At 40.0% G+C, this 26,520-nt stretch overlaps 6 protein-coding genes across 17 annotated transcripts; 2 read left to right on the forward strand and 4 right to left on the reverse strand.

Moving 5' to 3' along the window:
- Positions 1-112: 112 nt before the first annotated feature.
- Positions 113-4,008, reverse strand: LOC117565382 (carcinine transporter). Of its 2 annotated transcripts, XM_034244458.2 has the most exons (7): positions 3,833-4,008; positions 3,555-3,779; positions 3,302-3,499; positions 2,534-2,792; positions 1,882-2,473; positions 951-1,349; positions 114-898 (listed from the first exon to the last, which is right to left on the reverse strand). In XM_034244458.2, the coding sequence occupies exons 1-7, from the start codon at positions 3,926-3,928 to the stop codon at positions 619-621; spliced, it is 2,049 nt and encodes a 682-aa protein (XP_034100349.2). In that variant the 5' UTR covers positions 3,929-4,008; the 3' UTR covers positions 114-618. The 2 variants fall into 2 exon arrangements, with proteins under 2 accessions (XP_051859121.1, XP_034100349.2); XM_052003161.1 differs by lacking the exons at positions 3,302-3,499; positions 3,555-3,779; positions 3,833-4,008 and adding an exon at positions 3,099-3,273 and having other exon boundaries at positions 113-898; positions 2,534-2,807.
- A 737-nt stretch (positions 4,009-4,745) lies between these two features.
- On the reverse strand, positions 4,746-8,896 carry LOC117565801 (transmembrane 9 superfamily member 2). Its single transcript, XM_034245086.2, has 5 exons — positions 8,438-8,896; positions 6,672-6,866; positions 5,616-6,601; positions 5,385-5,544; positions 4,746-5,327 (listed from the first exon to the last, which is right to left on the reverse strand). The coding sequence occupies exons 1-5, from the start codon at positions 8,585-8,587 to the stop codon at positions 4,824-4,826; spliced, it is 1,995 nt and encodes a 664-aa protein (XP_034100977.2). The 5' UTR covers positions 8,588-8,896; the 3' UTR covers positions 4,746-4,823.
- A 292-nt stretch (positions 8,897-9,188) lies between these two features.
- On the forward strand, positions 9,189-16,150 carry LOC117565799 (importin subunit beta). 11 transcript variants are annotated; one of them, XM_052003158.1, is made up of 10 exons: positions 9,194-9,485; positions 9,598-9,784; positions 10,197-10,438; positions 10,512-11,540; positions 11,729-12,655; positions 12,714-13,097; positions 14,247-14,359; positions 15,302-15,349; positions 15,407-15,587; positions 15,744-16,150. In XM_052003158.1, exons 2-7 carry the CDS (start codon positions 9,727-9,729, stop codon positions 14,277-14,279), a joined length of 2,673 nt encoding a protein of 890 aa, XP_051859118.1. In that variant the 5' UTR covers positions 9,194-9,485; positions 9,598-9,726; the 3' UTR covers positions 14,280-14,359; positions 15,302-15,349; positions 15,407-15,587; positions 15,744-16,150. The 11 variants fall into 11 exon arrangements, with proteins under 11 accessions (XP_051859115.1, XP_034100971.1, XP_034100970.1 ...); XM_034245082.2 differs by having other exon boundaries at positions 14,247-14,349; XM_052003155.1 differs by lacking the exon at positions 14,247-14,359 and having other exon boundaries at positions 9,189-9,320; positions 9,401-9,485; positions 15,302-15,587.
- A 1,507-nt stretch (positions 16,151-17,657) lies between these two features.
- LOC117563723 (alpha-methylacyl-CoA racemase) lies at positions 17,658-19,793 on the reverse strand. The gene is made up of 2 exons (XM_034242185.2): positions 19,266-19,793; positions 17,658-19,206 (listed from the first exon to the last, which is right to left on the reverse strand). The coding sequence occupies exons 1-2, from the start codon at positions 19,416-19,418 to the stop codon at positions 18,190-18,192; spliced, it is 1,170 nt and encodes a 389-aa protein (XP_034098076.1). The 5' UTR covers positions 19,419-19,793; the 3' UTR covers positions 17,658-18,189.
- On the forward strand, positions 19,705-21,864 carry LOC117563722 (guanine nucleotide-binding protein-like 1). Its single transcript, XM_034242184.2, has 5 exons — positions 19,705-19,801; positions 19,889-20,005; positions 20,066-20,406; positions 20,473-21,661; positions 21,723-21,864. The coding sequence occupies exons 2-5, from the start codon at positions 19,927-19,929 to the stop codon at positions 21,848-21,850; spliced, it is 1,737 nt and encodes a 578-aa protein (XP_034098075.2). The 5' UTR covers positions 19,705-19,801; positions 19,889-19,926; the 3' UTR covers positions 21,851-21,864.
- LOC117563721 (ATP-dependent DNA/RNA helicase DHX36) lies at positions 21,844-25,791 on the reverse strand. The gene is made up of 6 exons (XM_034242181.2): positions 23,827-25,791; positions 23,373-23,765; positions 23,200-23,313; positions 22,865-23,137; positions 22,679-22,807; positions 21,844-22,026 (listed from the first exon to the last, which is right to left on the reverse strand). Exons 1-6 carry the CDS (start codon positions 25,602-25,604, stop codon positions 21,945-21,947), a joined length of 2,769 nt encoding a protein of 922 aa, XP_034098072.2. The 5' UTR covers positions 25,605-25,791; the 3' UTR covers positions 21,844-21,944.
- Positions 25,792-26,520: the final 729 nt, after the last annotated feature.

Below are 26,520 nucleotides of genomic sequence, written 5' to 3' on the forward strand. Positions count from 1 at the left end.
ATATAATTTATATATGTAACTACTGTTTGTCTATATATCTCAAATGTTCCTGATTTTTTTTAAATATTTAAGTTAAAACTAAAATGTTCATACTTTGCTGAACTTTAATTACGTCTTTTTTATTTAATTTATTTAATGACAAGTATCGATTTTTTATTGTAAAGTTATTGCTTATTTAAAATACTAACTTAACTTTTTGTTTTTTTTTTTCATTTATATTACGTATACGTATTATTTTCAATAGCATGTTCTTTGCGAAAATTAAGTTGATATTTTAATTTCAAATTTATTTTTAAGAACGTTTGCTGATTTGGAGTACCTTTTTGCTGGAAAACTTCCTACCTATTACAAATAACAAATTTAATCTTTGTATTTACTGCTTTTGTCATGCGTATACGTAATATTTTGAAATTAACTTTCTTTACGGAAATTGAATTGAGAACTGCTACAAAAATTCCGCATTTTTTTCAATTCATGACAATAGTTTCCGCAAATTTGAAATGATCTAGCTGTTCACTAAAATACTACAAACAACGGAATAACGAGTATGAATACATTTAGATGTGTATTATATTAATAATACTTGGTCTGTTTAATAAATTAAACAGTAATAAAACTTTAGATCCAATGGGTTAGTTGCATGGTGCCGTCGTGTGTCCTTTGAGTGTCCATCACGCTCATTTGGCGCACCAGACGCTTCATGGAAGGTCGACGCACTGGACGACTGCCAATGCCACTCCCACTGCTTCCCAAATCCAGAGGAGTTCGCTCATCGATGCGAGGCTTTTGACGCAAACGACGATTGTCCTTTAGCTCCAGTTCCACCTCGGACTCGTTGTTGGATGAGCCACCCAAGACATCCAAGTTCTCATACGAAGTTGGTGGCGAAAGGATTTCTCTGGGAATTAATAGCATCATTCGATACTCAATTAATCCCATCAGATACTTACGGCTGTGGCTTGCAACGACAGCAATCTTTAAGCTGCCAGTTCTTGCCAAACTCTTCGCCCTCCTCAATGGTCTGCGGCAAGCGATGATGCAACGTCTCCGGCAAACGTAAGCCCGTCATGCCTCCCAGCACCGACACAAATCCCATAATGACCAACGGCAGCTTTAAATTCTCCTTTCCCAAATAGGTGACAAACGGTATCACAATCAATCCCAGGCCACCAATATAACTGGAGGCCCCGATGCCAATGCCACGCACTTGCGTCGGATATAACTCGCCAGCAAAGGGATAAATGATGAGAAACGAGGCCGAGAGAAGCGCCTTGGAGATGAGATACAGTGTCAACGTCTCGTCGATGGCGTCGTCGGGTAGCATGACAGTTATAATGCAAGCAACACCCCTAAAAAAAGAAATGCATAGTTTTTTATTAATATTTTAAATTAAAAAATAATATAAATATTTATTATTTAAATACAATTTTAAGAAATTGCTTACAACAAAAATTTAATTTAAAAATAAATACTGTCCCAGTGAAACATAAACGTCTAAAACAAAATTTTTATTTCTAATTTTTATTAAATAAATAAACACCAACTAGAAAATGATGTATGACAATTTTTAGTATTATACTAGATACGAATATGTGAGAAAGCTACAGTCGAGTGTGCTCGACAGTGAGATACCCGCGACCCATTTTCCATGCAAGCAAAACAATTTGGTTTTTTTTAATATACCAAATTAGTCTATAGAAAAACATTAAAATATATCGAAAGCTACATTTGGCATATCACATTCTCTTCTCCTCCAAATTTACTCGAAAATGCAAAATATTGTAGATTGACAATTAAAGCAGCTAAGAGCGGGTATAAAAAAAAACTTCTTCGGAAAACTCAATTCGGAAGCGCATTAGAAAATACATTGTGAAATCTTACCCCAGCATCATGGATAAGCTAAGCGGCCAACGACGTCCCCAAGTGTCCATGAAGTACCAACAGCACAGGTAGCTGGGCAACTCCACAACCGCCGACAGAAAGAAGCTGACATACTGATTGGTGCCCAGCGAAGGACCATAGTAGCTGAGACCCAAATAAACCGTTTCGTTGGCAAACCAACTGAGCGTAATCAAAATGGTCTTGAGGCGCATATTGGGCGTGCGACACAGATCCATGAGACCGACATTGGCCACCTTTTTCTTTTGGCTCTTCAACTTGTCGCGACGTATTTGCGCCTCCAGTTTGCTGTGCACAGCCTCCGGAAACTGCCGTCCATTGATCAACGCCATGCGCTCGAGGATTTTCAAAGCTTCTTCAAGGCGACCACGCATCAAAAGCCATCGTGGCGATTCGGGCATCACAAACATATACAGAAAGTAGGCATAGAAGGGCAGCGAGGTGATGTAGGAAAGACGCACCCAATCACGCTCCAGATACGTGACTAGTGACAACAGCATAATGCCCGATGTGTAGAAAGTGCAAGTCATAACGGTCACAAACGAACGGTACTTTTCGCCTACCAGCTCCAGGGCTGCAACAATAAACCGCATAAATTCGGATAATTATGTTATGTTTCATGCATTGCTCTTACATATAATAAATGGTATTTGATAGACAGCCGGTATGGTGAGTCCAACAATTACTCGACTTCCCGCCCAGGTCCAGAAATCCTTGCTTAGCGACGTCATTAGGCTGCCAGCCAACAGTGTGGCCAGACATGTGAAATAAGATAGCCGGCGTCCGGCTCGATCGTTGAGCAGCCCAAACAAATACACACCAACTGGGCCACCAGTGTTGAGCGCTGCCAGACCGATGGTTGGATAAATGTCTTGATCGCATACCAAATCGAACTGTTGACAAGTAAACTTGTCAGGTAAAAATTAATTAAATATACTTGAGCTTAAAATGCGATTGTTTGTGACTTAGGAAATGATTAAAATCGAGTAAGGTTAACGGCTCAGCTAGAGAGGTCCTGGTCTAGTGACGTCACAAAGCTACACACTATTAGTGCTGCCAGACAGATGAAATATACTGTTGCAGGTAATTCCGGCACACAATTTTGTTAAGCTTTGTTTTCAGTTGAATATTAATGTACATTAAATGCTTGAACCTAAATGATTAATGTATTTTAAAAATAAATGGAAACTATGCAATACTTTATAACCTGCTGTCCTCATAGCTAGACGTGATTAAAGTTGTTATCGCTAAATGCTGCCAGACTGATTGGTCGCACATTCTAATTGGATATCATTGACAGTTCCTAATTCAAATTGGGAAACGTCATAGAGGGAACATGACTGAAAGCAAGCTCATCTACATGAATGTCTTAATCTAACACAGTTGGATTTTAATCAATCACATCGATCACAATCGAAGACCAGATACGACTGGTATTATATTCCCAGCCCTGGGAGCACTTGACCAAGGGCCAACTTCCGTTGTTGAGCTGCAGATTTGTCAAATTCCCATTAATATCTCCTGTATCCAAAGTGTCCAATAACTGTGTCCAGTTGACGCCGTACATAAAGCATTTACTATAGACCAAATCATCGTTATCCTGAGATAAGAACTCTTTCAATAGGAGAGACCTGCACAATTCCAACCTGAATTACCTGCTCCTTGGGTATAGCCAACATTTTGCGCTGTTCGAGGTCGAGGTGCTGCAGCTGGGGCACGCGACACCAATAATCATCGGGTGTGTCGGCCATGAAGAGCTGATTGAAGGCACAGAACCCGCATGGGATGCATGCTGGCAAGCAAATGCCGAACACGAGCAACTTCTGATACTTGCCAAACTCGCCAATAATGGGCAAGAGATCATCCAAATCAAAAGCCTCCTGCATTATGGAGAAGCTTTAAATAATGCAATCATCCAAGAAGATTGTCTTACATCAACGGATTCCTGTGCCTCAGGCTTGTTGCGTTGTTGTCGCAGCTCGGATATTTCATCATACTCATCCTCACTATCCACAATTTCGCCAGTCATTTATTTTATTTTTATTTTTCCTAAACTCTTTGCTACCAGCAATTTTTCCGTTTCGACTGTTTTCCCGTTTTACGGAAACCCCAAAAGTGTTGTCAGCTGTAAAGTCCAACAACAATAAAGGGTTACACAAAATCGACAAAAGAGGGCGCCAGCGGCGTTTTTAGGTTTTTATAATTTATTGTTTGAATTGCAAGTTAGTAATTTAATTGATTTAAACTAAAGTAAAGTATATAATTTTTTAAATATTACACATATGAATTCAATGTTTTGCTTTTTAATGTTTATGCTTAGAATGCAAGCTGCAAATTACAGTTGATTGGCTTTGATTTGAAAGTTGTTGTCACAAAAAATGTTTCAAGTACTTTTTGGGAATCGTATCTAAAATCTGATTTGGTTTTTTTTCACTATATATGTATGTATAATTAAGAACAGGATCTTGCGAATAATCTTTATCGTTTCTTTTTTTTTTGTATCGAGCGAAATGGACGTTGATGTTTTTGTTTAAAATGAAACAAATTGCAAAAAAAAATTACATTTGTTTTTTGGAAAATTAATCGAACTTCCAATTGATTTTCATCCTTTTGTCGTACTATCATCTGGTTTATGCTTAAAATTATTGCGCGCTTCAATACTACATACATGTAGTACATTTACATGTATGCATCTGTATAATTAAATACATATTACATTACATTACAGTTCATTAATCGATAAACAGAAAACCGGCTGTTCATGCACAGCGCAGAAATCACACACATTAGGCTTAAGTGTAAATTGTGGCTACACACACACACAATCAAAAAAACTCACACACATACAGACTTTATATGTCGTATATATAAATATAAACATTTGATATATATGTGTAGTCTGTCTGTCTGTCTGTTCGTTGTGTCTAATCCACCTTGACAACGCTATAAATTTTTCGTATAAACCAGAAGCACGCAAAGAATCCAATTGTGCCCGTAAGCAAAAAGAATAGGAATACCATAATTGCTGTATAACCAAAGTAGAGGAACGTCGATGCGCTATCTTTGATCGACAGCTTTGTGACAAAGTAGTGACAGCAATAGATGAACAGATAGACGGCCGTAAAACCCGATGTGAGGAACGATCGCCACCACCAATGATAGTCCTCCGCACATAAATGGAAATAGCATAGCAAAATGGTTGTTTCCGAGCACGTGATGACAAGAATCAGGAATACGAGGAACAGGAATCCAAACATATAATACATTTGATTAGACCACAGAGAGCTCAAGATGAAGAACAGCTGAATGAAGATGCAGCCAAATGGCAACACGCCTCCCATAACAATGCCAGGAATGGGTTGCGTATAGATGGATTGATCTGGTATTTGACGTGGTATTTGATTCGTGCGCACAGGATGCTCCAAGGCCTGCAAAACCAATACATTAATGTCCCTTCAAGTAATTGGTTAATGCACAATACTTACGCGCTTACGGAAACCGAAATAGGCACCCACAAAGGTCAAGGGTACAGAGACGCCAAACCATAAAGCGAGCAGGGCAACCAAAGTGCTAAAAGGCACAGCGCCCGAGCTGCTCTCGCCCCACAGCACCAGATTCATTACAAAGAACAACGAGAAAACCACACTGTTGCCAAGCGATAACGAAACAGTGAGTAATCAACGTAATGAATCACTTAATCACATTAGCACACTTACCCGGGACAAACAATCGAGGTAAGAATGACGTTGCTCTTCCATTTGACACCACCGAAACTCTTATAGATGCGTGCCGAGACGTAGCCAGCTGGCGTGCCCAGCGAGACAAACAGCACCATGGAACAGGTCATCAAGGCGCCACGATTCGCTGGCGACAAGAAACCGAGACAAGCAAAGCCCAAAGTAACCATGGCCATAACCAGCACTTGAACACCAGAGCCCAAGAATACAGATAGCAACATGCCCTTGCGTGGTGGCCTAAAGACATCGCCATGCACCAGTTTCCAGCCGAATTCCTCCTGGGCATCCTCACCACTATCCATTTGATTGTATCGTGCAATATCCTTGTGCAGTGTGCGCAGCATAATCATGGCCACCATGCCGCTGAGGAACAGCACAATTACCAGTGAGTTGAGTATGGAGAACCATTGGATATTTGTGTGCGGCATCGATTCCAATATGTAATCCCAACGCGATGACCATTTGACAGCATTATTCAATTTGAATTTCACGCTATATGTGTAAAGGATGGTCTGCGATTCGCCCGCCTTCAGTGAACTTTCGCGTATGGCGAGAGGATCGGTGCCCAAACAATTGGGATTCTTAGGATCAGCATGATTCAAAGATTTGGGAGTCACCTTCACCGAGATAATGCGACCACTGCTGCTACTGAATCCCATGCCCCATTCCTCGCGAGCACCGCTGTGATAGGTGATCTCCAGATCCACATGATTAAAGGGATAGTAGTGCAGAGGACGATTGTACATCGAATTGATAGCACAACCTTCGCCATCGGGACGGACCAAGCAACCCATGGGGAAGCCAGTGCTGCAATATTGTTTGCCCGTCTCCAGCTGATAGCACCACGTTACAGGCATATTGTCGACGATCCAATGATGCTGATAGTTCAAACTAATGCCCTTCTTTAGCACCATCATGCGACGATCGCTGTCCGCATTGCCGCCAGTGTAATCCTTCTGACAAGCCTGGAAAGTGAAAATAAACATTTAGAGACTTAGCAAACACACTAAATTGTCTAATTTGTGTGATACTAACCACTGCGCACTCCACATCCTCCATGAACTGTATGTGATAGGGACCCGGTCGAATACGCTCGCCAAAAACGACTTGGCCCAGGTTCTCGACGGGGGAGTTCTCCTCCTTGCCCAGACAAAAGTCAAAGTGATGGTACTCATAGGGAATCACAGACTCCTCGGTGTTCAAGCGATTCACATACAAAATGACATCCGACTTGGGCAAAAGAACAATATAAAATATTTAGTTAATTTGAGATCTTATTTTATAAAATTAATATGATTATAAATGGCTTATAAGTAAGGCTTCTTTTCTTATATTATATACATCGAATATTTTAATTAATGAATCGACTATAAAAATCAATGAATCGAATCAGTAATGTAATTTGTAATGTATATCAGATAGATAAAAAACCTGTCCTACGAATGGCTAAATTTAAATAACAAATTTTAGAATGGAAAAATGAAAATTTATATAAAAATTCAAACTTTAAATAAATTAAAATTACTCTATAATAGCGATAATATGCAGTTATGTGCAATTTGCAATTTAATTTCAAAAGTATTTAGTGCTTTTTATATTCTAAGCGGCGGCGGCGTACTAACATTTAATAGTCACTGTGATCGTACATTTTTGCAGAGCTGATAAATCATGAAACTAACTAAACAGTTGTTGTTGCTCGCGTTTAACTAGAAGTTAAGCCGATAAATAGTAACATGGAGCATTAAAGAGTTGTGCATTTAAGTGAAAATATTTCATACAAAATAGAATAACTAAAAATTGTAATATTTCAAATGTAAAATATTGAATTTTATTTAAAATATTTGGGATTTATCTTGGTCATGCGATTTAATACGGGTGTGAGTATCGACATTAATCTTTATGTAATATGCCGACACTCTTATCGCTACATATTCGTCCCAGAGTTGAGGGCTTAGATGCTAGTTTCTTTTTTGTTCTTAATTCTACTATTCTAAGTCTCTTCTAATTAAACCACGATTCGACTCAGCAATCTAATTGGAATTGCATCAAAATTGTTGCGAGGTTGGCAGCACTGTTTCGTATAAGATCTATATTTTATTGAAAAGCTTCATACATTGTGCGATCGACAAACAAAGCAACTCAGATAACCACTTAAAACAATACTTAATTAATTTCTGTGGAGGAGTAATGTTCCGAGATAAAGTACTTCTATATTTTATGCTCTCCCAAGACACGTTTCCACTTCTATTTCTAACATACGTGTTTTCCTCATAGATATTTTTTTGCTTCCATACTACAGTTACACTGTATTGTATTTTTTTAAGTCTTTTATCTGCATTATAAAAGGCATATTATAGCGTAGCTGACGACTATATATTTTTTGAAAATTATCAAACTGCTGTTTCAAATGGGAAATAAAGAAAAAAAAAAAGAGTTCATGATAAACAAACATCATAAGGCAAACACAAGAATGAATAGAGGAGAGAACTTAATTACGTTTGGTATCCAACTGAACACAGACCTAACATAGCTAGACACATATGTACGTATGTATGTATAGAACTATTGTATGTGTTGTTTGTACATGTGGGCTGTGTAGTTTAAACCAAACGATCGACGTCAGCACAGACCACCTAAATATCCAACACATATACACTGTAATAATGATGAAAGAAACTTTGGTTCTTATCATTGCTTCCGTTTTGCGGCAAATCATAAACGTAGCATGGCACTTAACCATTATTTAATGCATTAGTTGATGACAAACACACATACGCATAAACTCACACACACACACTTACCTTGCATGTAGAGGAGATCTCTGACTTCTTGCAAAAGTTTACGGGCGCCAGGCCAGGCAGATAGAAAGCCTGCGATAGCGACAGCACACTGGCCCAAACAAGCAGCATCATCGGAGCCATGGTGCGACGATGGCACCGTGGCGATAGCATTTTCCTTTTTTTGGTTTGAGGAATGTGAATTCGACAACAACTACAGCAGCACACACAGCTCTACTACCAAACCACCCACAAATTGCAGTCACTATCAAGTGAAGAGGGTCTAGCCACAAATTGTTGTGGGATGTCGTCACACTGCAGAATTGCTGGGTTGAGTCCTGTAATTTTGCGTGTGTTTATTACACTAAATTTTGTCTTTCACGCCTATTTAAGACGCAGTTTCAGTTAAATCGTCAATTTTGTTTTTTTCGGCTTATTTCGACTGACTGACTGACTGACAAACGTCAGCACTGTGCCAAGTGCAAAAATGGCGTTGCCACCTGATAATAATGAAGTTGCTGTTGAGCTGCTAACCTGTTCAAAATACATCAGAGTTGCTATTGCATCGATTATTTATATCAAATTATTTTTATTAACATTGCAAGCTTAATTTTCAAATTTAAGTTATTAAATAATCAAATTTAAATTAATTTAATATCAGATTTGAAAGTTTGCATTATTTACTGTTATCGAGCGTTCATTTTAAACGTAACTGACAGCAATAGCCTGACAAAAGCGGCGATGCCACCCCATTATAATAATCGTAGAACGACGCGCAGCAGTTTTTTCCCATGTGGAGTTACAAATTGTGCATTTGAGCCGGCCTGCTTCAGTTTAGTTTAACTCTCCACATTTAGTCTCGGACGTTGCAAATTGTTCGCAATTTAAATTGCTATCTTGACAAATTGTACGTTTAACGTTTTACTCAACGCACATATCGTGGAAATAATTGGTCGCACTTGTCCCGCGTTTTTTTTGCTTTGACAGTTCGAACAGCCAACTAAAATCGAAATAGCAACACAGCTTTGGCAACGCGCAGCAGACAAAGGGGAACGGAAAAAATACACGCACAGTAAGCTATTGAAAAAAAGTAGTAAAAAGCGAATGAAAAAATCAATTTTGTGACAACGTGAAGGTTAAATTTTATTTTATTGTTGAACGTTGAATCTTCTATTTTTACGCAGAAACCTGCACAGCAATCATCAAAAGCTAAAACGATTACGAAAAATTTCCGCACATCCCCGCCCGCAACCCTCCAACATTTCAACTACATCGACATCTAGACGAAATTGAAAGTAAAAAAGAGCGCAAAAATGACTGCGGACATAACGAGGCAATTGATTGTTATTCTGGAAAAGACCGTTTCACCAGGTGAGTTAAAGATCATCTATATTCGCACATGCATGTGTGCATGTTCATGGGTGGCAAAGCGCCTAAAGTTTTAGCTTTGTTGCTCAGGGCCAAAGCAAAAAGCCATTTTGTTACACAGCGCCGCGATGCGTCGCAACAGTGACGCGTATGTTGCGCAGGGTTGCAATGCAGCATAAGCACAGCGTATGTTTGTGTTGGTTGCTAGGGGCACACAAACACGCACACACTTATAGAATATACAAAGGCATGTCTACATACATAGTTATACATAAGAGTTAAGTCGATAGGCAACAAACTCGTAAGTCGATAGATAGTCATTGTGATGTCGATAAACAACCGCTTTCCGAATCGATTGGTAGCCACTTTTGAGTAAGGATTTTTGCAACCTAACCTCAAATATATATATTTGTAGATAAAAATGAACTGCTATCGGCAAAGAATTACCTGGAACAGGCGGCCGGCAGCAATCTTCCCGAGTTCCTCAAGGCGCTGGCAAAAATTCTGGTCGAAACGACAAACAGCGCAGTGGCGCGCATGGCTGCCGGTCTGCAGCTCAAGAATCATTTGATGAGCAAGGATGAGAAGATCAATCAGCAATATCAGGAGCGCTGGCATCAGTTCCCCGAGGAAACCCGCGAGCTCATCAAGAATAATGTATGTTAACAACATAAATTGTCGCATATTGACATATTAAATTTCTATAACTATGTTTCGTATCTGCAAACAGATCCTTGCCGCCTTGGGCACAGAAAATACGCGACCCTCATGCGCCGCACAATGTGTCGCCTATGTGGCGGTTATCGAGTTGCCCATCAATCGCTGGAGCATTCTCATACAAACGCTGGTCAACAAGGTCGTCAACGAGGGTTCTAGCGAAATGCATCGCGAGGCTGCACTGGAAGCCATTGGTTATATTTGCCAGGACATACGCTATGGTGTGTTGGAGAATCAATCCAATCAGGTGCTCACGGCTATTATCCACGGCATGCGAAAACAGGAGCCCAGCAATCATGTACGCTTAGCTGCTACGACAGCATTGCACAATTCTTTGGAGTTTACCAAATCAAATTTCGAGCGTGACATGGAACGCAACTTCATAATGGAGGTGGTGTGCGAAGCGACACAGTGCACGGACACACAGATATGTGTGGCCGCTCTGCAATGTCTGGTGAAGATCATGTCGCTATATTACTCGTACATGGAGCCCTACATGGCCCAAGCCTTGTTTCCCATTACGCTGGAGGCAATGAAGTCGGACAACGATGCTGTCGCTCTACAGGGCATTGAGTTCTGGTCGAATGTCAACGATGAAGAGATTGATCTGGCCATCGAGAGTCAGGAGGCCACCGATCAAGGGCGTGCTCCACAACGTGTATCGAAACATTATTCACGCGGAGCTTTGCAGTATTTAACGCCTGTACTCGTGGAGAAGTTGACCAAGCAAGATGAGTGCGACGACGAGGACACATGGAGTCCGGCGAAGGCTTCCTCGGTTTGCCTAATGCTGTTGGCTACTTGTTGCGAGGATGACATTGTGCCACATGTCTTGCCATTCATCAAAGAGAACATTGAGTCGCCTAATTGGCGTTATCGTGATGCAGCCGTCATGACCTTTGGCTCGGTGCTCAACGGGCTGGAGATCAATACACTGAAACCACTGGTTGAGCAGGCGATGCCAACGCTCATTCGTCTGATGTACGATTCCAGCGTCATTGTGCGCGACACCACGGCCTGGACCTTTGGACGCATTTGCGATGTAAGTAATTAAAGAAAGAAATAAGAATATTACAATATTTATTCTTGCTCAGAAACAACAGCAAACATAGTTAATTAGATGTCTGTTTAAATGTTGGAGCTCATTGACAGTAAATCGAGAACCAATTATTCACATCTTTCTATGGATCTTTGCCACATGCTGTAATTTTTCTTTTAATTATTTTGCAGATCATACCCGAGGCAGCCATCAACAAGACCTATTTGCAAACGTTGCTCGAATGTTTTGTGAAGAGTTTGAAGTCGGAGCCGCGTGTGGCCGCCAATGTTTGTTGGGCCTTCATTGGTCTGTCGGAGGCAGCATACGAAGCCGCAGCTGCCGTTGATGGCGAGACACCAGAGACATATGCGCTGTCGCCATACTTTGAATTCATTGTCACCCAACTGCTGGAGACTACAGATCGCTCGGATGGAGCTCAGGCCAATTTGCGTGGCGCTGCCTATGAGGCGCTTATGGATATGATAAAGAATTCGCCGCTCGATTGTTATTTGATTGTGCAGCGCACCACGATTGTCATTCTGGAGCGTCTTAATCAAGTGATGATGATGGAATCGCACATTACCAATCACAGTGATCGCCATCAATTCAATGACTTGCAATCCCTGCTCTGTGCCACACTCCAGAGTGTGTTGCGCAAGGTACGTGAGGCAGATGCCCCGCAAATTTCGGACGCCATCATGGCTGCACTGTTGACCATGTTCAGCTCGAATGCTGGCAAGTCGGGTGGTGTGCAGGAGGATGCTTTTCTGGCGGTCTCCACGCTCGTTGAGCTGTTGGGCATGCAGTTTGCCAAGTATATGCCTGCGTTCAAGGACTTCCTCATCATGGGACTGAAGAATCACCAGGAGTATCAAGTGTGCTGCGCCTCCGTGGGTCTCACTGGTGACATTTGCCGCGCCCTCAAACAAATGGTGGTGCCCTATTGCGATGAAATTATGTCTGTGCTAATGAACGATTTGGCTGAGCCCAATTTGCATCGCAGCGTCAAGCCGCAGATCTTGTCGGCCTTTGGTGACATGGCATTGAGCATAGGCAGCCCGTTTCTCAAGTATTTGAATGTCGTGCTGGATATGTTGCGCGCTGCATCTAACTTGCAGGTTCGTAACGAAAATAACCAATTTCGACTAGTATTTAACTCTTATATTCTTCACACAGGTTGATGCTTCCACTTACGACATGAGCGAGTATATTCAGGAGTTGCGCGAGAGCGTACTGGAGGCCTATACCGGCATCATTCAGGGTCTCAAGGGCGTCGATCAAACGCCCAATGCGGATGTGTTCCACATGGAACCCCATCTAGTGCCAATTATTGAATTTATTAAGCGCATTGCACAAGAACGAGAAGTCTCCGATTCGATGATGGCCAGCGCCGCTGGATTCATTGGTGATTTGTGCACTTCGTTTGGACCACGTCTCTATCCATTGTTGGACGATGCGGTTATTACACAATTCCTGGCCGAAGGCAAGCGGTCGAAGGGACCGCGCACTAAAATGCTTTGCGCCTGGGCTGCCAAGGAAATCAAGAAGATTAACAGCCAGGTTATTGCTCAGTAAATTACACTAAATTTCTATTTTATATCCTCTCAGTTCTTTCCAAAATCGTGTGAGTGTGTGTATGATGCCAAACTGGTAAGTAGAATTCTTGTGATTTGACTTCACGAAATCATTGCAAACGTCTCATCATTGCTCTCTCTTCTTTTTTTTTACACATTCTCTCTATTGCAGTCCAGTCCGAATTAAAAACAAGTTCTATCTGCATAAGTTTGTCCGATTTATATTGTTGCTGTGCGACGCCCCACCTTCCCCACTTTAAGTTTAAGCCAATTGTGTTGATGAATGATTTCTAGTTTGTAAGCTTTGATCGAAATCGATATCGAAATCCTGCTATGATTATCATATTTATATTGTTATATTTTTGTCGGTTTAACGCGCGCTCTAATTGTAATTTCGATAATTCAATCGATTGATAATATCATTGAAAGAGCGTCGCATCATAATAGTAACCAATTCAACTATCGTAATTTCTAAGCATTATGACATTTAATATTCATCACTATTCTTTAAGCAGCCTTCTAGCCCAATTTGTTTCCATTTATGACACTCTTTATAGAATACCAATATTAATTATGAAAGCAAAAGCAAAAACATTTGAGTTGAGCTCCCTAAAAAAAATTATATCGTTAATTTAAGCCCAAATTCAATAACTAAATTAAATACACAGCAATATTGGATAAAACACTATCTCCTACGGCTGCTACACACTTTAGATTTTAAGTTAAAAAGCAAAAATGTAAACCACAAAAAAAAAAAAAAAATGAGGGGATGCGAAAATGATGTGAAGATATCCCGAGTGTGAGTTTTTGTATGTGCTCCAGAGTGTGCTTGTGATTGTCCTTCTGGTTGTATGTATGTCTGAGTGTGATAATTAGATATATAAATATGTATATGTGAATAGTATGTATGTGATACAAGTATGTGTTTAATGAATCTATGAATCATATGTAATATGTATGAATGATTGAAAACAAAAAAGAAAAGAAAAACAAAAACTGAGAGTAATAGATCTAAGTCTGAAATTGAGCGACTGATGCCTATGTGTGTATGTCGATTAGAAACGAATGAAAATGAATCGAAAGTCTTAATAAATCCCCATTTATAAACTGGAACACCACCCCTGTCTATTTATAGTGTGATGGAATATGTTATATGGATAGTGTCTGAATGATGATTGAAGAATGAAGAGAATATTCCTTAAATGCAATTTGTGGTGTGATGTGTGATACTACTAAACGTAAGCTCTTGTAAGCAAATAGTCTTTTAAGCATTGGAACGAATGAAGTCCTAGTTATAAGTACAACAAAAACAACTGACAAATGCACGATATACCAAATTTAAATTTATATACAATGAAAAACACCAAAACAAACCAACAAAACAAAAAAAAAGATTTTAAACGGACGCCAATACGAAAGAACAACAACATTACCATTAACAGACAAACAAAATATATGAATAGAGTTCAAATTCGGAAAAAGATTTGTTAAAGTCATAAATACAAAACAAAAAATTAGCTCCCATCGAATCCAGTTGAGATAATGACGCTTAATTTGCAATTTATGAATAATGACAACACAATGACAAACAACCAAGCAACTACCTGCAGCGCATTATTGTATTGTACATAAAATAAAATATTATTAAAGAAACTAACACTAACCACAACAACGGACCAGGGAAACCGACGAGTACTTCATTTTACTTTAAATAGGCATAGAAAAAGACAAACGAAAACAAATACAATTTACAAATATATAGGACTGTGTAGGACAGAATCAGACTTTTTCTTAGATTTCAACTATTAACTGCTTTCAATTACCAAATATAAAAAAACAAAACGCAAACCGTTTAAAATCTTTTTCTAATTGCGTGCATTTTAATGAATAAACTTAACTAAAGTAAATTTTAACTACTTCATATTGTTGAACGTTCTGTCAAAGTAAAAAAGAAAAAAAAAATGAAACCATTTCAAAGTTGTTGATACCCAATTGCAAAACAAAACGGGGGATTCCCGGAATTAGCACTGCGTAAATCCCTCTCCGCATAATAAACACTGTCGATTAGTAATATTAGCTTCATAGTAAAGAACTTTTTCTTCAAATCGCACAGCCGTCCAACGCTTAAAAGAAAGAAAAATTCAATGCTAAATTATTAAAAGATATTAATTTTTTTTTTCCTTCCCAAAGATTCAACATATCATAAAATTCGTTTACGTTATCAACAACTTTGACAAGGTTAATTTGTCTAAACAATATTATTATTATTGTACTCAACACATTTAAATTACCCAGAATGGATTAGGATAATGAATGGAACTACGAATGATGATGATGATAATTATTGGGGATGAAGATTTGTATGTCTGTCGCTTTGAATGACCGGAATGATGTCGTCAATGTGTGAAACGCGATTATTGAGAGATTGCAAATCGCCAATTAGGAACCTTGGAGATTATGGCTGTGGTATGCGAACGTAAGTTGCATAAAAATTATATATATATATACATTGAATTATAATTTTATATATATATATATATAATGTTAGTTCAATAAGAAATTAGTTAACCAACTGAACAATTTTTACTTTTCGCTTCCCTAAATCGTTTCTTTTTCTTGCACAATTTTACAGGTGTGTTTTGGATGAGAGTGAAACTTGATGGTGGATGGATGATATATATATAGATGAGACTTGTGCTTGTGTGATGGAATGAGATAAGAGAGGATGATGACAATTTGATGTATTATTGTAAATGTGTTGAGAATGATGGCAAAAGCAAAAAGTGTAATCAAATCGAACTCTTTGTAAAGCTTTTCCTGCACAAATTTCTACATTTTATACATGCATAAATTTTGTAAATGAAATATGTTTGCATATACAATACAACAAAAACTATACATACATAGAGTATAATAGAGAGTGTGTGAGACTGTGACTGAGCGATCAACTGTGTGTATCATTCCAGACCCCTAACAAATTAATATTTAAAAAAAAAAAACAAGAAAACTATATGGTCGGTCTGATTGCGTTTATAAGAACTAGCTTAATGCAGAAAATAACGTGTGTAACCTAGTGTAATTAGTATAAGTAAACCTGATTCCAATACATCTTGACTTGAGTGCGATATTCAACAGTGATGTGTGTTGAGTATGTGGAAGAGTGTGTGTGTGTGTTTCAGTATGAATGTGTGTTGAGTATGCATGCCTGTGCTTGCTTGTATGAAAGATTATGAGCAAAGCACCACGCGCAGCTGAATAAAAAACTAAAACAATAAATTTTAGTGTACAATTTAGATGCAAACAAAATACTATAAGACGTGAAATGAACGATAACGATAACGAAACGAAAACAAATTGAAAAACGTAAAGAAATAAAAAGTATGGTACTGATTTTATACTGAGAACTGAGACTTACTACCTTATACAAATACACAACAAAATACTTACACCAAACTACATAAGGACTATCATTAATTACTTTACGCGGGACGTACAAAACGAAAACTAACAACAACTAACTAGTGAAATTTACACAACACATTATTATATAACTACTACATTACATAAATAAATATAAATACATAACGACATGTATATTACATAACAAAATATAAAAAAACGAACACAAATAGAAATTGGCAATGCTGACGCGCGGTGCTTTAGCCCAAAATATACAACATAATAACTAACTATTAAAAAACAAAAGTCGCTGTGGTGAACTTTTGACGGTGCGGTGAATTCAATGCGTGTGTCGAATGCGAGAGAAAGAGAGAGAGAGCGATCAAGTCAGCGCTTCTCTTTTGAATTTTGAGTTAAGCAAAAAATGAAAACTAAACAAAAGGAACACCTAATTAATTCGTAAAACTGCTTTCATGATGACAAAACTTTATAGAATGCATACTACAATTGTGTCTATATCTTGTAAGCTTTTTCATTCTATATTAAGTATAAAGTGCGGCTTAAATGTTCACAAGCAATGTATGACTGATAGTTTGTACGAGTTGAATAGCAAAAATGTAATTGTATGTTTTGTGTGCAAGCGAAAGAATAAAAGTATTTTGAATGCAAGAAAACAAAACCCAACATGTCTTTTTAATTAATATTAAATGTTAATGCTGTTACTTGGAACACAAAAAACCGCAAAATGTAAATTTAAAATAGTAAAACAAAAAAAAAAACATGTAGAACATTAAAATACATTTATATTCTTCGAAAAAGCTTAGGTAAATATGGTAAGTGCTTAGAAAATTGCGAATCTATAATACTATAATATTTCTAAATTTATATTTATATTTATTCTTTTGTAAAAATCCTTAAAGATATAGCTGACAAATAATTTAAAACCATTCAATTGTTTTTTTACATTATTAAAGCATTTCAAATCGCCAAGGATTCATGCTGGTACATAAATTATAAAGGAATGGTTAAAATTATAAAATATTTGAATATTTTCAGTTTTTTAAATTATTCTCTTGATTTAAAAAAAAAAATAATTTTGCCCTTAGGTGATAGACAACGTTTATTTTGTTAAACGAGTCCAGGTCCCTTAAAAACTGTCACTTCGAGCAACTGAAATACCAGGCGAACATAATAAAATAGCAAGTGAATTTGCTCTAGACACACAAGGAAAAAAGCTCAAAAAAAATTTGTTATTTTCTCAAAGCGTATTGTGGATTCTAAGAGCGCTACGCGCAGAGTATATTGAGTATCCTAAGAGTGGGATACAATATTCTCTGTTTAAGCACATGTGAGTAACTTTTTTTCTGATATGTTAAATGTTTAAGGTCATTTTCAATATACGAACAACAATTACAAAAGAACAACAAATGTATGTGCACATCTGCGAGTCCTTTTTCGAAAAGAACTAGTGTATGTATTGGCATATTAAGAGACTTAGGATTACCAGGACTAATTGATCAGCATAAAAAATATGTGGAATTATCTAAGGATGAAATATACATTTTGACTTATTCATATTTTTAAATCGGTGTAACAAAGTATTTACAGGAATCGGTTGTTTTCTTTTTATAAACAGATTTTAGCAAATATTAACAAGAAAATACATGGACCTACAGAGTCTACAGCTTATGCTGTGTGCTTGGCAAGGTGAGCACACCATCCTCCTGCAGATGGCGCAGCTCCTCGGGCGTCAATTGCAGATCCTCAAGCACACCATTGTCATTTGCATGATGTCGCAATTTTCCAGGCGTTCGACTCAAACGTGGGGCTGGACGCGGTACCAAAGAGTCTTCGGAGCGCTCAAATGATGCCCGCTCCGCATTGTGATGATGCTCTGCTGCTTCTTGCCATTCCACTACGGGATATACGCATGCATCCACATCCTCAAATATCGCCGACCATTCCGCTTGGGTTTTGGTAAGAAACGCTTCAGTTAACAGACGTCTGCCCAGCTCTTCATGCTCTTCGCCATATTGTGACAATTCTGGCGGCAATTCCAAACGTTGCTTCAGCAGTTCAAAGAACTGCGGTTCCAAAGCGCCCACCGACATGTAGCGACCATCCTTGGTTTCATATGTATCATAGAAATAAGCGCCACCATCGAGCAAATTTGCACCACGTTCCTGATGCTCGCTCCAAATGCTCAGTGACCTAGACATGAACAGCCAGCTGGCCACATAGGCAGCACCGTCTACCATGGCGGCATCCACTACCTGACCACGACCAGATCGATGGCGTTCCAATAGTGCCAAGCAAATGCCCAGAGCACACATCACACTGCCACCAGCAAAGTCCGCTAACAGATTAATTGGCGACGTTGGTTTCTCATGCTTCCGTCCCAGCATTGAGAGCACACCCGAGATGGCAGCGTAGTTGAGATCGTGTCCAGCGCGTGCTGCAAGGCGTCCCTGCTGGCCGAAGCCTGTGAGACGTGCATATATCAGTCGTGGATTCGTTGCACACAGCTCTGAGGGTCCCAAATTCAATTTCTCCATTATGCCGGGTCGAAATGGCTCGACTATCACATCATACTTGCTTGCCAACTGGCGCACAAGATCTTGACCTTCAGACTTCTTTAAATTTATGGCTAGCGTTGATTTGCCGTGGTGCAGCACATCGAGGGGATTCTCCAGCATCTGCAGCAAAAGTTTATTAAAATCTAGTGTTTACAAACAAGTTCAAAGCGTTTGTTTACCTTATCTATGCGCGTCACAGTGGCACCAAAATCAGCAAGTATTTTGCCACAAAGCGGACCAGGAGCCAGGCCCACAAACTCCAGCACTTTAATCCCCTTCAGCGGCATTTCACAGGTTGTTTTGGCCAAAGAAAAGGAAAATGGACTTTGCATGTACCATCATCGCTAACAGAGTGTTTTCAAAGACCATGTTAATCAAACTGTTAACTATAACAATAAAATGTTAAGCAGCAACAATGTATCGATACTTTCTTTCTATTTCTTGAAGTTAAAGTATCGATTTCTGCAATTTTATCCATCCATTTAGACGGGCGTTGAAAATAAAATGAACAAAAAATGAGATTAGAAATTTTTGTTGGAGAAGAAAATAATTAACTCCACCTCAAAATCATGTTTGTTTCGATGTAGGGTATTTAAACGTCAATCACACTTCGATGCTATCAAATCAAAAGAGCTCATAATTGCGTCGCTTAGCTCTTTTTTGCGTTAATGTGCACACATATGTTTCCCGCATACCAATGCACATTTGCATATGCGTGAGTATGAGTGTTAGTGTATTGTATTACTGCAGCAACAGCCGGAAAGAGAAGTACTAAAAATTTAATTTAATTACGAAAATATAGCAATTGAAAATTACTGCTAACAACAAATACAAGCAGATATGCCACAACAACGACGTAAACTGCCCTTTAGTGGCAAAAAGAAGAAGGATCAATTGCTGCAAAAGCGCAACACGAAAGGTAAATATTGGGAATGACAACAAAACAAAAGCAAATGCCGCAATAATGACGACATCACAGGTCCGCCCAAGTATTTGCGCAGCACGCAGGAATCCTACGAAGACAGCGATGCACCCGAAACAACCGCACCTCGCAAACTAATGGAGCAGCCATTTAATCGAGGTGGCGCCGGCGGACGCAATAAAAATGTTAATCGTTACAATCTGCAGTTCACACAGGAGAGCAAAAAGGAGTTGGAGCTGATGAAGCTAGAAGGCTTCAAGCCGCTTGATGTACTGACGCCGGCTCAACGAGAAATCGATGCCGCCTATTTCGAGCACTTCGATTTCCCAGTGCGTCCGCCGTGGAGCAGCGATAGCACCAAGGAACAGCTGGATCGTAGTGAGAATCGCTACTTTAAGGTATAAAATATTAGCTAATGCCGAGGGTAGAAAGTATATTTTAAATTTCATTTCCCTTTTTGGCAGGAATATGTGGATGAGCTGTTGCGGCAGAAGCAAAGTGTGGATAGCAGGGAGCTGTCGCTATTTGAGCTGAATCTGGAGACATGGCGTCAGCTATGGCGTGTGCTCGAGTTCTCCGATGTGCTGCTTATCATTGTGGATGTACGTTTCGCAACTCTAATGTTTCCCCCATCGCTCTACGACTACATCATCAAGACGTTGAAGAAGCATGCAATTGTTGTGTTTAACAAAGTGGATTTAGTTGCACCCGAGGCTGTTGTCGCTTGGCGACACTATTTCAACGAACGCTATCCCGAGCTGCCCGTGGTGCTGTTCGCTTCGTATACGGCGCGCAGTCGCAAAGCTGGTGGACGTGGACGTGGTCGATTGACACATCGCCGCAGCATGGAGGGAGTTTATAATATTTATCGAGAGTGTCAGCGCTATGTTCAGCAAGAGGTGAATCTGTCCGAGTGGGAGCAAAAGATACGCGACGATATGCGCCACGATGAGCTGGAATTAATGGACAACATTGAGGAAGGGGAGTTGAAGATCAGCAGCAGCATTGACACGACGCCCGTGCAACAGGAAAAGTATCACAATGGCGTACTCACAATTGGCTGCATTGGTTATCCCAATGTGGGCAAATCGTCGCTGATAAACGCACTAAAAGGACGCAAAGTTGTTAGTGTTAGTCGAACGCCAGGACACACTAAACACTTTCAGACCATCTTCCTCACAGAGAAGGTGCGTCTGTGTGACTGTCCGGGCCTGGTCTTTCCCTCGAGCACACCAAAGTCACTGCAAGTGCTGCTTGGCAGTTTCCCCATTTCGCAGCTGCAGGTTCCATATCGTTCCCTCAAACTGCTTGCCGAGCACATTAATTTGCCGCAGCTGTTCCGCCTGCATCTGCCCGAGGATTACGATGAATGGTCAGCGGTAGCCATTTCAGATGCTTGGGCCTATAAACGTGGCTTCCTCACCGCCAAGGCGGCGCGTCCGGATCGCTACCGTGCTGCCAATCACATTTTACGCATGTGTTTGGCGGGGCAGCAGCAGCTAGTGCTGCAATTCTATCCACCGGGCTTTGATAAGCAGCGTGAGACCTGGCTGCAGCATCCAGAGCTGGCAGAAGTTATCAAGTACCAGCAGGTGGAGCTGGAAGAGCCGGACAGCGAGACCAATGAGGACACCTCTTCAGTCTGTTCAGACAGTGAGTAAAAAGGTCATTAAAACATTTAGACTAAATGCTAATTTGTCATTCTTTCATTCAGCTGCTGGCAGCGATGAAGAGGAGGACGAGGACAGCTCTAACGACGAGACGAATGCCGACGATGATGAGGGCGTGGAAGAGCAGCCATCGCGTTCTCGTAACGTTTTCACACTGCTCGAAGATGATTAAATCATATCAATAATTTATTTACAATACTCTTGCGACACAAATTCTACATCATTTAAATTTTGTAATCACATTTAAAGCATGCTATATAATTTAACTAAATATCATCAATTTCATCTGATGATATCTCGTAATCATCGCCCATTCTCTCGTCTAACGACAGTAGCAGCTCGATGGCTCTAAAATAAAAGAAAGCATTGTGTAAAAATTAACAATTGCACGATGAATAATAATATCTAATATGATTGGATAATAAATACAATTTACTATATGAGTTGAACTGAATTCCTTAAATACTATAAATATTTTAAAATCCTCAAAAAGAACAAAAATTCCTAGAACTAATACCACCAAATGGGCTTTGTAAAAGATCAATTATATTAATATAAATGATAGTAATATGAAATCATTTACTTTATCACAAACATATTTATAACTACCATACTACAATAAATCATACTTTGTGAAGAAAGCTAAACAAATGAATAAGTCTAATTTTCTACTGCATTTTGGAGAACCACTTTTGATACATTTTATAATTTTCTACTGGATTTTATGAAAAAAACTAAAAACATATTTGATATAAACTATTTGATTATCCTATCTGATAATGGTTATGACATTTCTACTACTTCCTTTAAAAATAACTAACGTATGTATTACAATAAAGTGCACTTTGTAAATAAAGAGGGCTAAACAAAAAAAACATTTTGAACATTTTCTACTTAGATACTAAACTATTGAATAAGAGCTTTTAAATAAATCGTTATATGACTACTTGTGAAGATTATAGCGTATATAGCTAGAATCCTAGCCAAACAATTCACTTACTTAATAAGTCTATGATCATCACTATTTTCCTCAATCGGTGCTGGATACATGGCCTTCTTGAGGAGCAGTCGTGCCAGGCAATCGCGTAGCTTCAACACTACTGCAGCAGTCTCAGGATTGCACTTGAAACTGCAAAATAAATCGAATAATTAAATGATTTTGTGATTGTTAAGCTGCGCTACTTACTAGTAAGCTTTCGCCACGGAAATATACGGGGTATTGTCATAGACACCGGACTCGACACCATCGCCAAAGATAAGAAGCGCCATGGGAAATACCATAGTGGCATCTAGCAGATACAAAGCTGTTGATTTCTGTCGCTGAAAGTAGACAAAGTAGCTGGAATCGAAACTGGATTCGCCGCTGTTCACCGACGAAGGATGAAAGTTGACTCGACGACCATCATCCGTGGACATGTGATGAATGGCGCGCACTTGATTACGGATTTGACGCGATTTACTAAGAAAATAAGCAAATTGAATATGAAAGCATTTAAAGAGAAGCATTCTTAATATACTTACCCCAAGTGCGCCATGTTGGGGTAGAGACCGCCGCCAATGATCGCGCGCAGAAGTGGAATCTTGTCCGAATTGAGGTTGGATGACTCATGCCTGCAATCAGCAGAACTCAGAAATCTGCGAAGGACAAGAATACGTTAAAGTAGTCCAATATCTATAATGAAAGCTTAAATTACTTGTAGTTGTTGAGGAGATCGGCAAACTGTTGCTTCATGCGCTCCAGCTGTTGTAGCGTCATCGTGCTGAGGAAATTGTTGAAGCAAAAGTCACGATCGCGATGCTCCAAGCGACTCTCGCGATAACCAGCGATAGCATTGTGCACTAGGAGATGATCACTGCGCATGTTGTTCGACAATCGCCGCTTAGCCTCATCCACACGACGCTCCTGTCCCATGGGCGTGTAGAAGGGCATCTTGTATGAGAGAGCAGCGGCAGCCGAGGTAATGGGATCGAGGCAACGAAACAGTGCCGACATCAAGATCATTTTGCCCATCTGCGGATCAATGGGCATCTTGGCCAGATGCATGCCCAGTGGCGTCAGTTGTCCGTTGGCATCAAGTGCCTCAATTCTGAAAGAAAAGTAAATATCATAAATTTATTTAATATATTTTTTTAATAATCATTACTCACCGCTTGAGCAGAGCCACACCATTGTTGATGGCTTCCTGGGCGGGTGCATTGATCAGAGTCTGCAGGAACACATACGGATTTTCGATATGCAACAGTTTTAGGCTGAGTATGATTGATTCTAGCTTGCTGCGCAAGATCTCTGGCGTAGGAATCTCAGCCATCAGCTGCTCACGCGCTCGACTAAAAAGATTATAGCAGATGCCCGGCTGGACACGTCCTGCACGCCCCTTACGCTGTTGCGTATTCGCCTGGGTGACCCAGCATTCCTCCAGCGTTTGTATGTTCGTCTCCGTGTCATAATTACTCAGCTTGGTGCGTCCTGTGTTGATCACATAAACCACATCATCGATGGTCACCGATGTCTCGGCTATGATGGTGGAAATGATGACTTTCCGCTTGCCCGCCGGGGGACGTCGAAACACCGCCTGCTGGTCCATGGTGGACAACATGGAGTGCAATGGTTGAATGATCAATTCATTGCGCCAACGTTGTGACTTTCCCAGCAACGTGGACAATTTGGCAATCTTGTCGTAGCCGGGCATAAAGACCAGAATCGCACCTTCTGCCTGAGTGCTGCAAATGTAATAGATGAGCTCGGCTATGAATTCAATATCCTCGCACCCCTCCGACTCTGGTTGACGCAGTTGGTTTAGCACACGCTCATCGTAGTCGCCACGAATGCGTCGCAGATACGGTTCGATCATGGCTCGATATTCTGGATTTTCACGGGCACGTTTCTCGCGTCGCTTGGCAAACTGATAGCCCGTTAAAGCGAGCACTTCCTCAAGATAAAGCATCTGCACAGGATGCATGACTCCCTCGATGCGAAACATGGGGCAATTGTCGAAATAATCACAGAAATCTTGCTCACGCACTGTGGCGCTCATCAGTATAACCTTTAGCGTGGGTCTTTGAGGTAGTATGACTTTCAACAAAGCCATCAACAGATCCGTCTCTACGCTGCGCTCGTGTATCTCGTCCAGCAGCAGATGACTGACATGATGCAGCAACGGATCCGACTGCAGCTGCTGCAACAGCACTCCCGTTGTACAGAACTTGATGGAGGCGCGTTCACGTGGCTTACGGCTCTCTAGTCGTATCTGATAGCCCACAGATTGGCCCAGTTGCTCGGCACGCTCATAGCTAACGCGTTCGGCCACTGTGATGGCCGAGATACGACGCGGCTGCGTGCACACAATGTGACATGCAGAGGCGCGGCCCTCGGCAATGTCAGCGTCGAGCAGGATTTGCGGTACTTGCGTCGTTTTGCCGCAACCGGTGCTGCCCACAATGAGCACCACTTGATGTTGCGCCACCGCCTTGAGAATGTCGCTGGCTTGCGACATGGTAGGCAGCTTCAAGCGTGCTGCATAGCGGGCCTGGTAGACTGAGTCTTCATTACGTTCTTCGAGCTGCTTTTGTAGCTGCTCATCAAAACTGGCATTGCGTTGCTCATTGTCCTCGTATTGTTCCTTCGTCTGTTCGATAAACGTCTCGAAATTAACGCTCAGCAAGCTGTGAAATTGCCGCTTAAAGTTGACATCCAAATGCTCTTCATCGATTTGCTGTTTTTGTTGCATGTACTCCTGGACACGCGTTAAAATGCCGCATGGTGCACTCACATTGCAGCCCAAGCGTATTTTAGGTCCCTCGTCTTTTGCGTCTTTTTTGCGTTGCCGCGCGAGATTTCTGTAATACATGCCAATCTCACGGCCACTCAGTCCTGGCGGACGATTGTTGCCCCTGCCACGGGACTGAGATCTGCCACCACGCTGCATGCTCCTTCTTTGTAAATTATTACAAACGGTAAAAAATTAAAAACAAATGTGACGGGCAACCTAAAGGGCAGTGTGCACGTTTCTTGCAAGCATAAAAATTCAAATTTTCGCTTTAACAAACAAACCATTATTTTGCGCTCTGACTATACTTAGGTAATTTTGTAAATAATATAATAAATATTTTATTGAAAACTATATCAATTTAGAAAAAACTCAGCTTAAAAGCTTCACAAAATATTTATGAATACTATGGTAAACTGTGATTTTGTTGTTGCCAATCAGCTGGGCACACTGCTTAAAGCCGTCAGTTACAAAAGTGTTCAGTGCGTAGCCCTGGAATTCCCGCGTTTTCAAATGTCAGCTTATGGTTCATTTTAATTGATAATGAAATAATTAAATTTAGATTTATGAACTGTATTTAGTGGCATTTTGTGCAAGCAGTAAACTTGAGGAAAAATCGATTTCTCGATTGCGGTATAGCAACGTCAATTATATTAATTATTGTCGTCTCATATGTTCACTTAATTCCGCTTTTTATCGTTTAGAACAGCAAATGTTTCATTGGAAATTTCTGAATTTATTATTCAACTGCAACACAAAAAACAAAACTTGATTTGTGACTTTTGTGAGCCACTGATGTAGACGCATCATCCGGCTGAACGTGACTAAGCGCCATTTAGTGTTAAACAATATTTAATAAATTATTACTGTGTACTAACGTTTTGTTATTGATTCTTAAAATTCAAGGTTAAAAACCTTGCATAATTTTGTTTTGCTAGATCAGCTTATTAACATACCCAGAAGTGACCCACAAAATAAACCATATTATATATTTTTAAAAATCTTGTACATTTTATATACGAATATATATAAATGTATATATATATATTGTAAATATAAGGAAGTAACAAAGTAG

The sequence above is a fragment of the Drosophila albomicans genome, chromosome 2L (genome assembly GCF_009650485.2).
Source record: "Drosophila albomicans strain 15112-1751.03 chromosome 2L, ASM965048v2, whole genome shotgun sequence".
Taxonomy (NCBI): domain Eukaryota; kingdom Metazoa; phylum Arthropoda; class Insecta; order Diptera; family Drosophilidae; genus Drosophila; species Drosophila albomicans.

Bases quoted from the DNA above. Each gene is read 5' to 3' on its own strand.
- LOC117565382 (XM_034244458.2), bottom strand. From the start codon at position 3,928: ATGACTGGCGAAATTGTGGATAGTGAGGATGAGTATGATGAAATATCC. The intron at 3,780-3,832 runs GTAAGACAATCT...TCCATAATGCAG, and splicing joins AGGCACAGGAATCCGTTGAT to GAGGCTTTTGATTTGGATGA. The intron at 2,793-3,301 runs GTGATTGATTAA...ACTTGTCAACAG, and splicing joins GGTCTTCGATTGTGATCGAT to TTCGATTTGGTATGCGATCA.
- LOC117565801 (XM_034245086.2), bottom strand. From the start codon at position 8,587: ATGCTATCGCCACGGTGCCATCGTCGCACCATGGCTCCGATGATGCTG. The intron at 6,867-8,437 runs GTAAGTGTGTGT...CTTTTGCCCAAG, and splicing joins AGATCTCCTCTACATGCAAG to TCGGATGTCATTTTGTATGT. The intron at 5,328-5,384 runs GTAAGTATTGTG...TTGGTTTTGCAG, and splicing joins ATTTCGGTTTCCGTAAGCGC to GCCTTGGAGCATCCTGTGCG.
- LOC117565799 (XM_052003155.1), top strand. From the start codon at position 9,727: ATGACTGCGGACATAACGAGGCAATTGATTGTTATTCTGGAAAAGACC. The intron at 10,439-10,511 runs GTATGTTAACAA...ATCTGCAAACAG, and splicing joins GCGAGCTCATCAAGAATAAT to ATCCTTGCCGCCTTGGGCAC. The intron at 13,098-15,301 runs GTTATTGCTCAG...TCCTTCCCAAAG, and splicing joins TCAAGAAGATTAACAGCCAG to ATTCAACATATCATAAAATT.
- LOC117563723 (XM_034242185.2), bottom strand. From the start codon at position 19,418: ATGCAAAGTCCATTTTCCTTTTCTTTGGCCAAAACAACCTGTGAAATG. The intron at 19,207-19,265 runs GTAAACAAACGC...CTTTTGCTGCAG, and splicing joins CTGTGACGCGCATAGATAAG to ATGCTGGAGAATCCCCTCGA.
- LOC117563722 (XM_034242184.2), top strand. From the start codon at position 19,927: ATGCCACAACAACGACGTAAACTGCCCTTTAGTGGCAAAAAGAAGAAG. The intron at 20,006-20,065 runs GTAAATATTGGG...ACGACATCACAG, and splicing joins GCAAAAGCGCAACACGAAAG to GTCCGCCCAAGTATTTGCGC. The intron at 21,662-21,722 runs GTGAGTAAAAAG...TCTTTCATTCAG, and splicing joins CTCTTCAGTCTGTTCAGACA to CTGCTGGCAGCGATGAAGAG.
- LOC117563721 (XM_034242181.2), bottom strand. From the start codon at position 25,604: ATGCAGCGTGGTGGCAGATCTCAGTCCCGTGGCAGGGGCAACAATCGT. The intron at 23,766-23,826 runs GTGAGTAATGAT...CTTTTCTTTCAG, and splicing joins GGTGTGGCTCTGCTCAAGCG to AATTGAGGCACTTGATGCCA. The intron at 22,808-22,864 runs GTAAGTAGCGCA...TTTATTTTGCAG, and splicing joins TCCGTGGCGAAAGCTTACTA to TTTCAAGTGCAATCCTGAGA.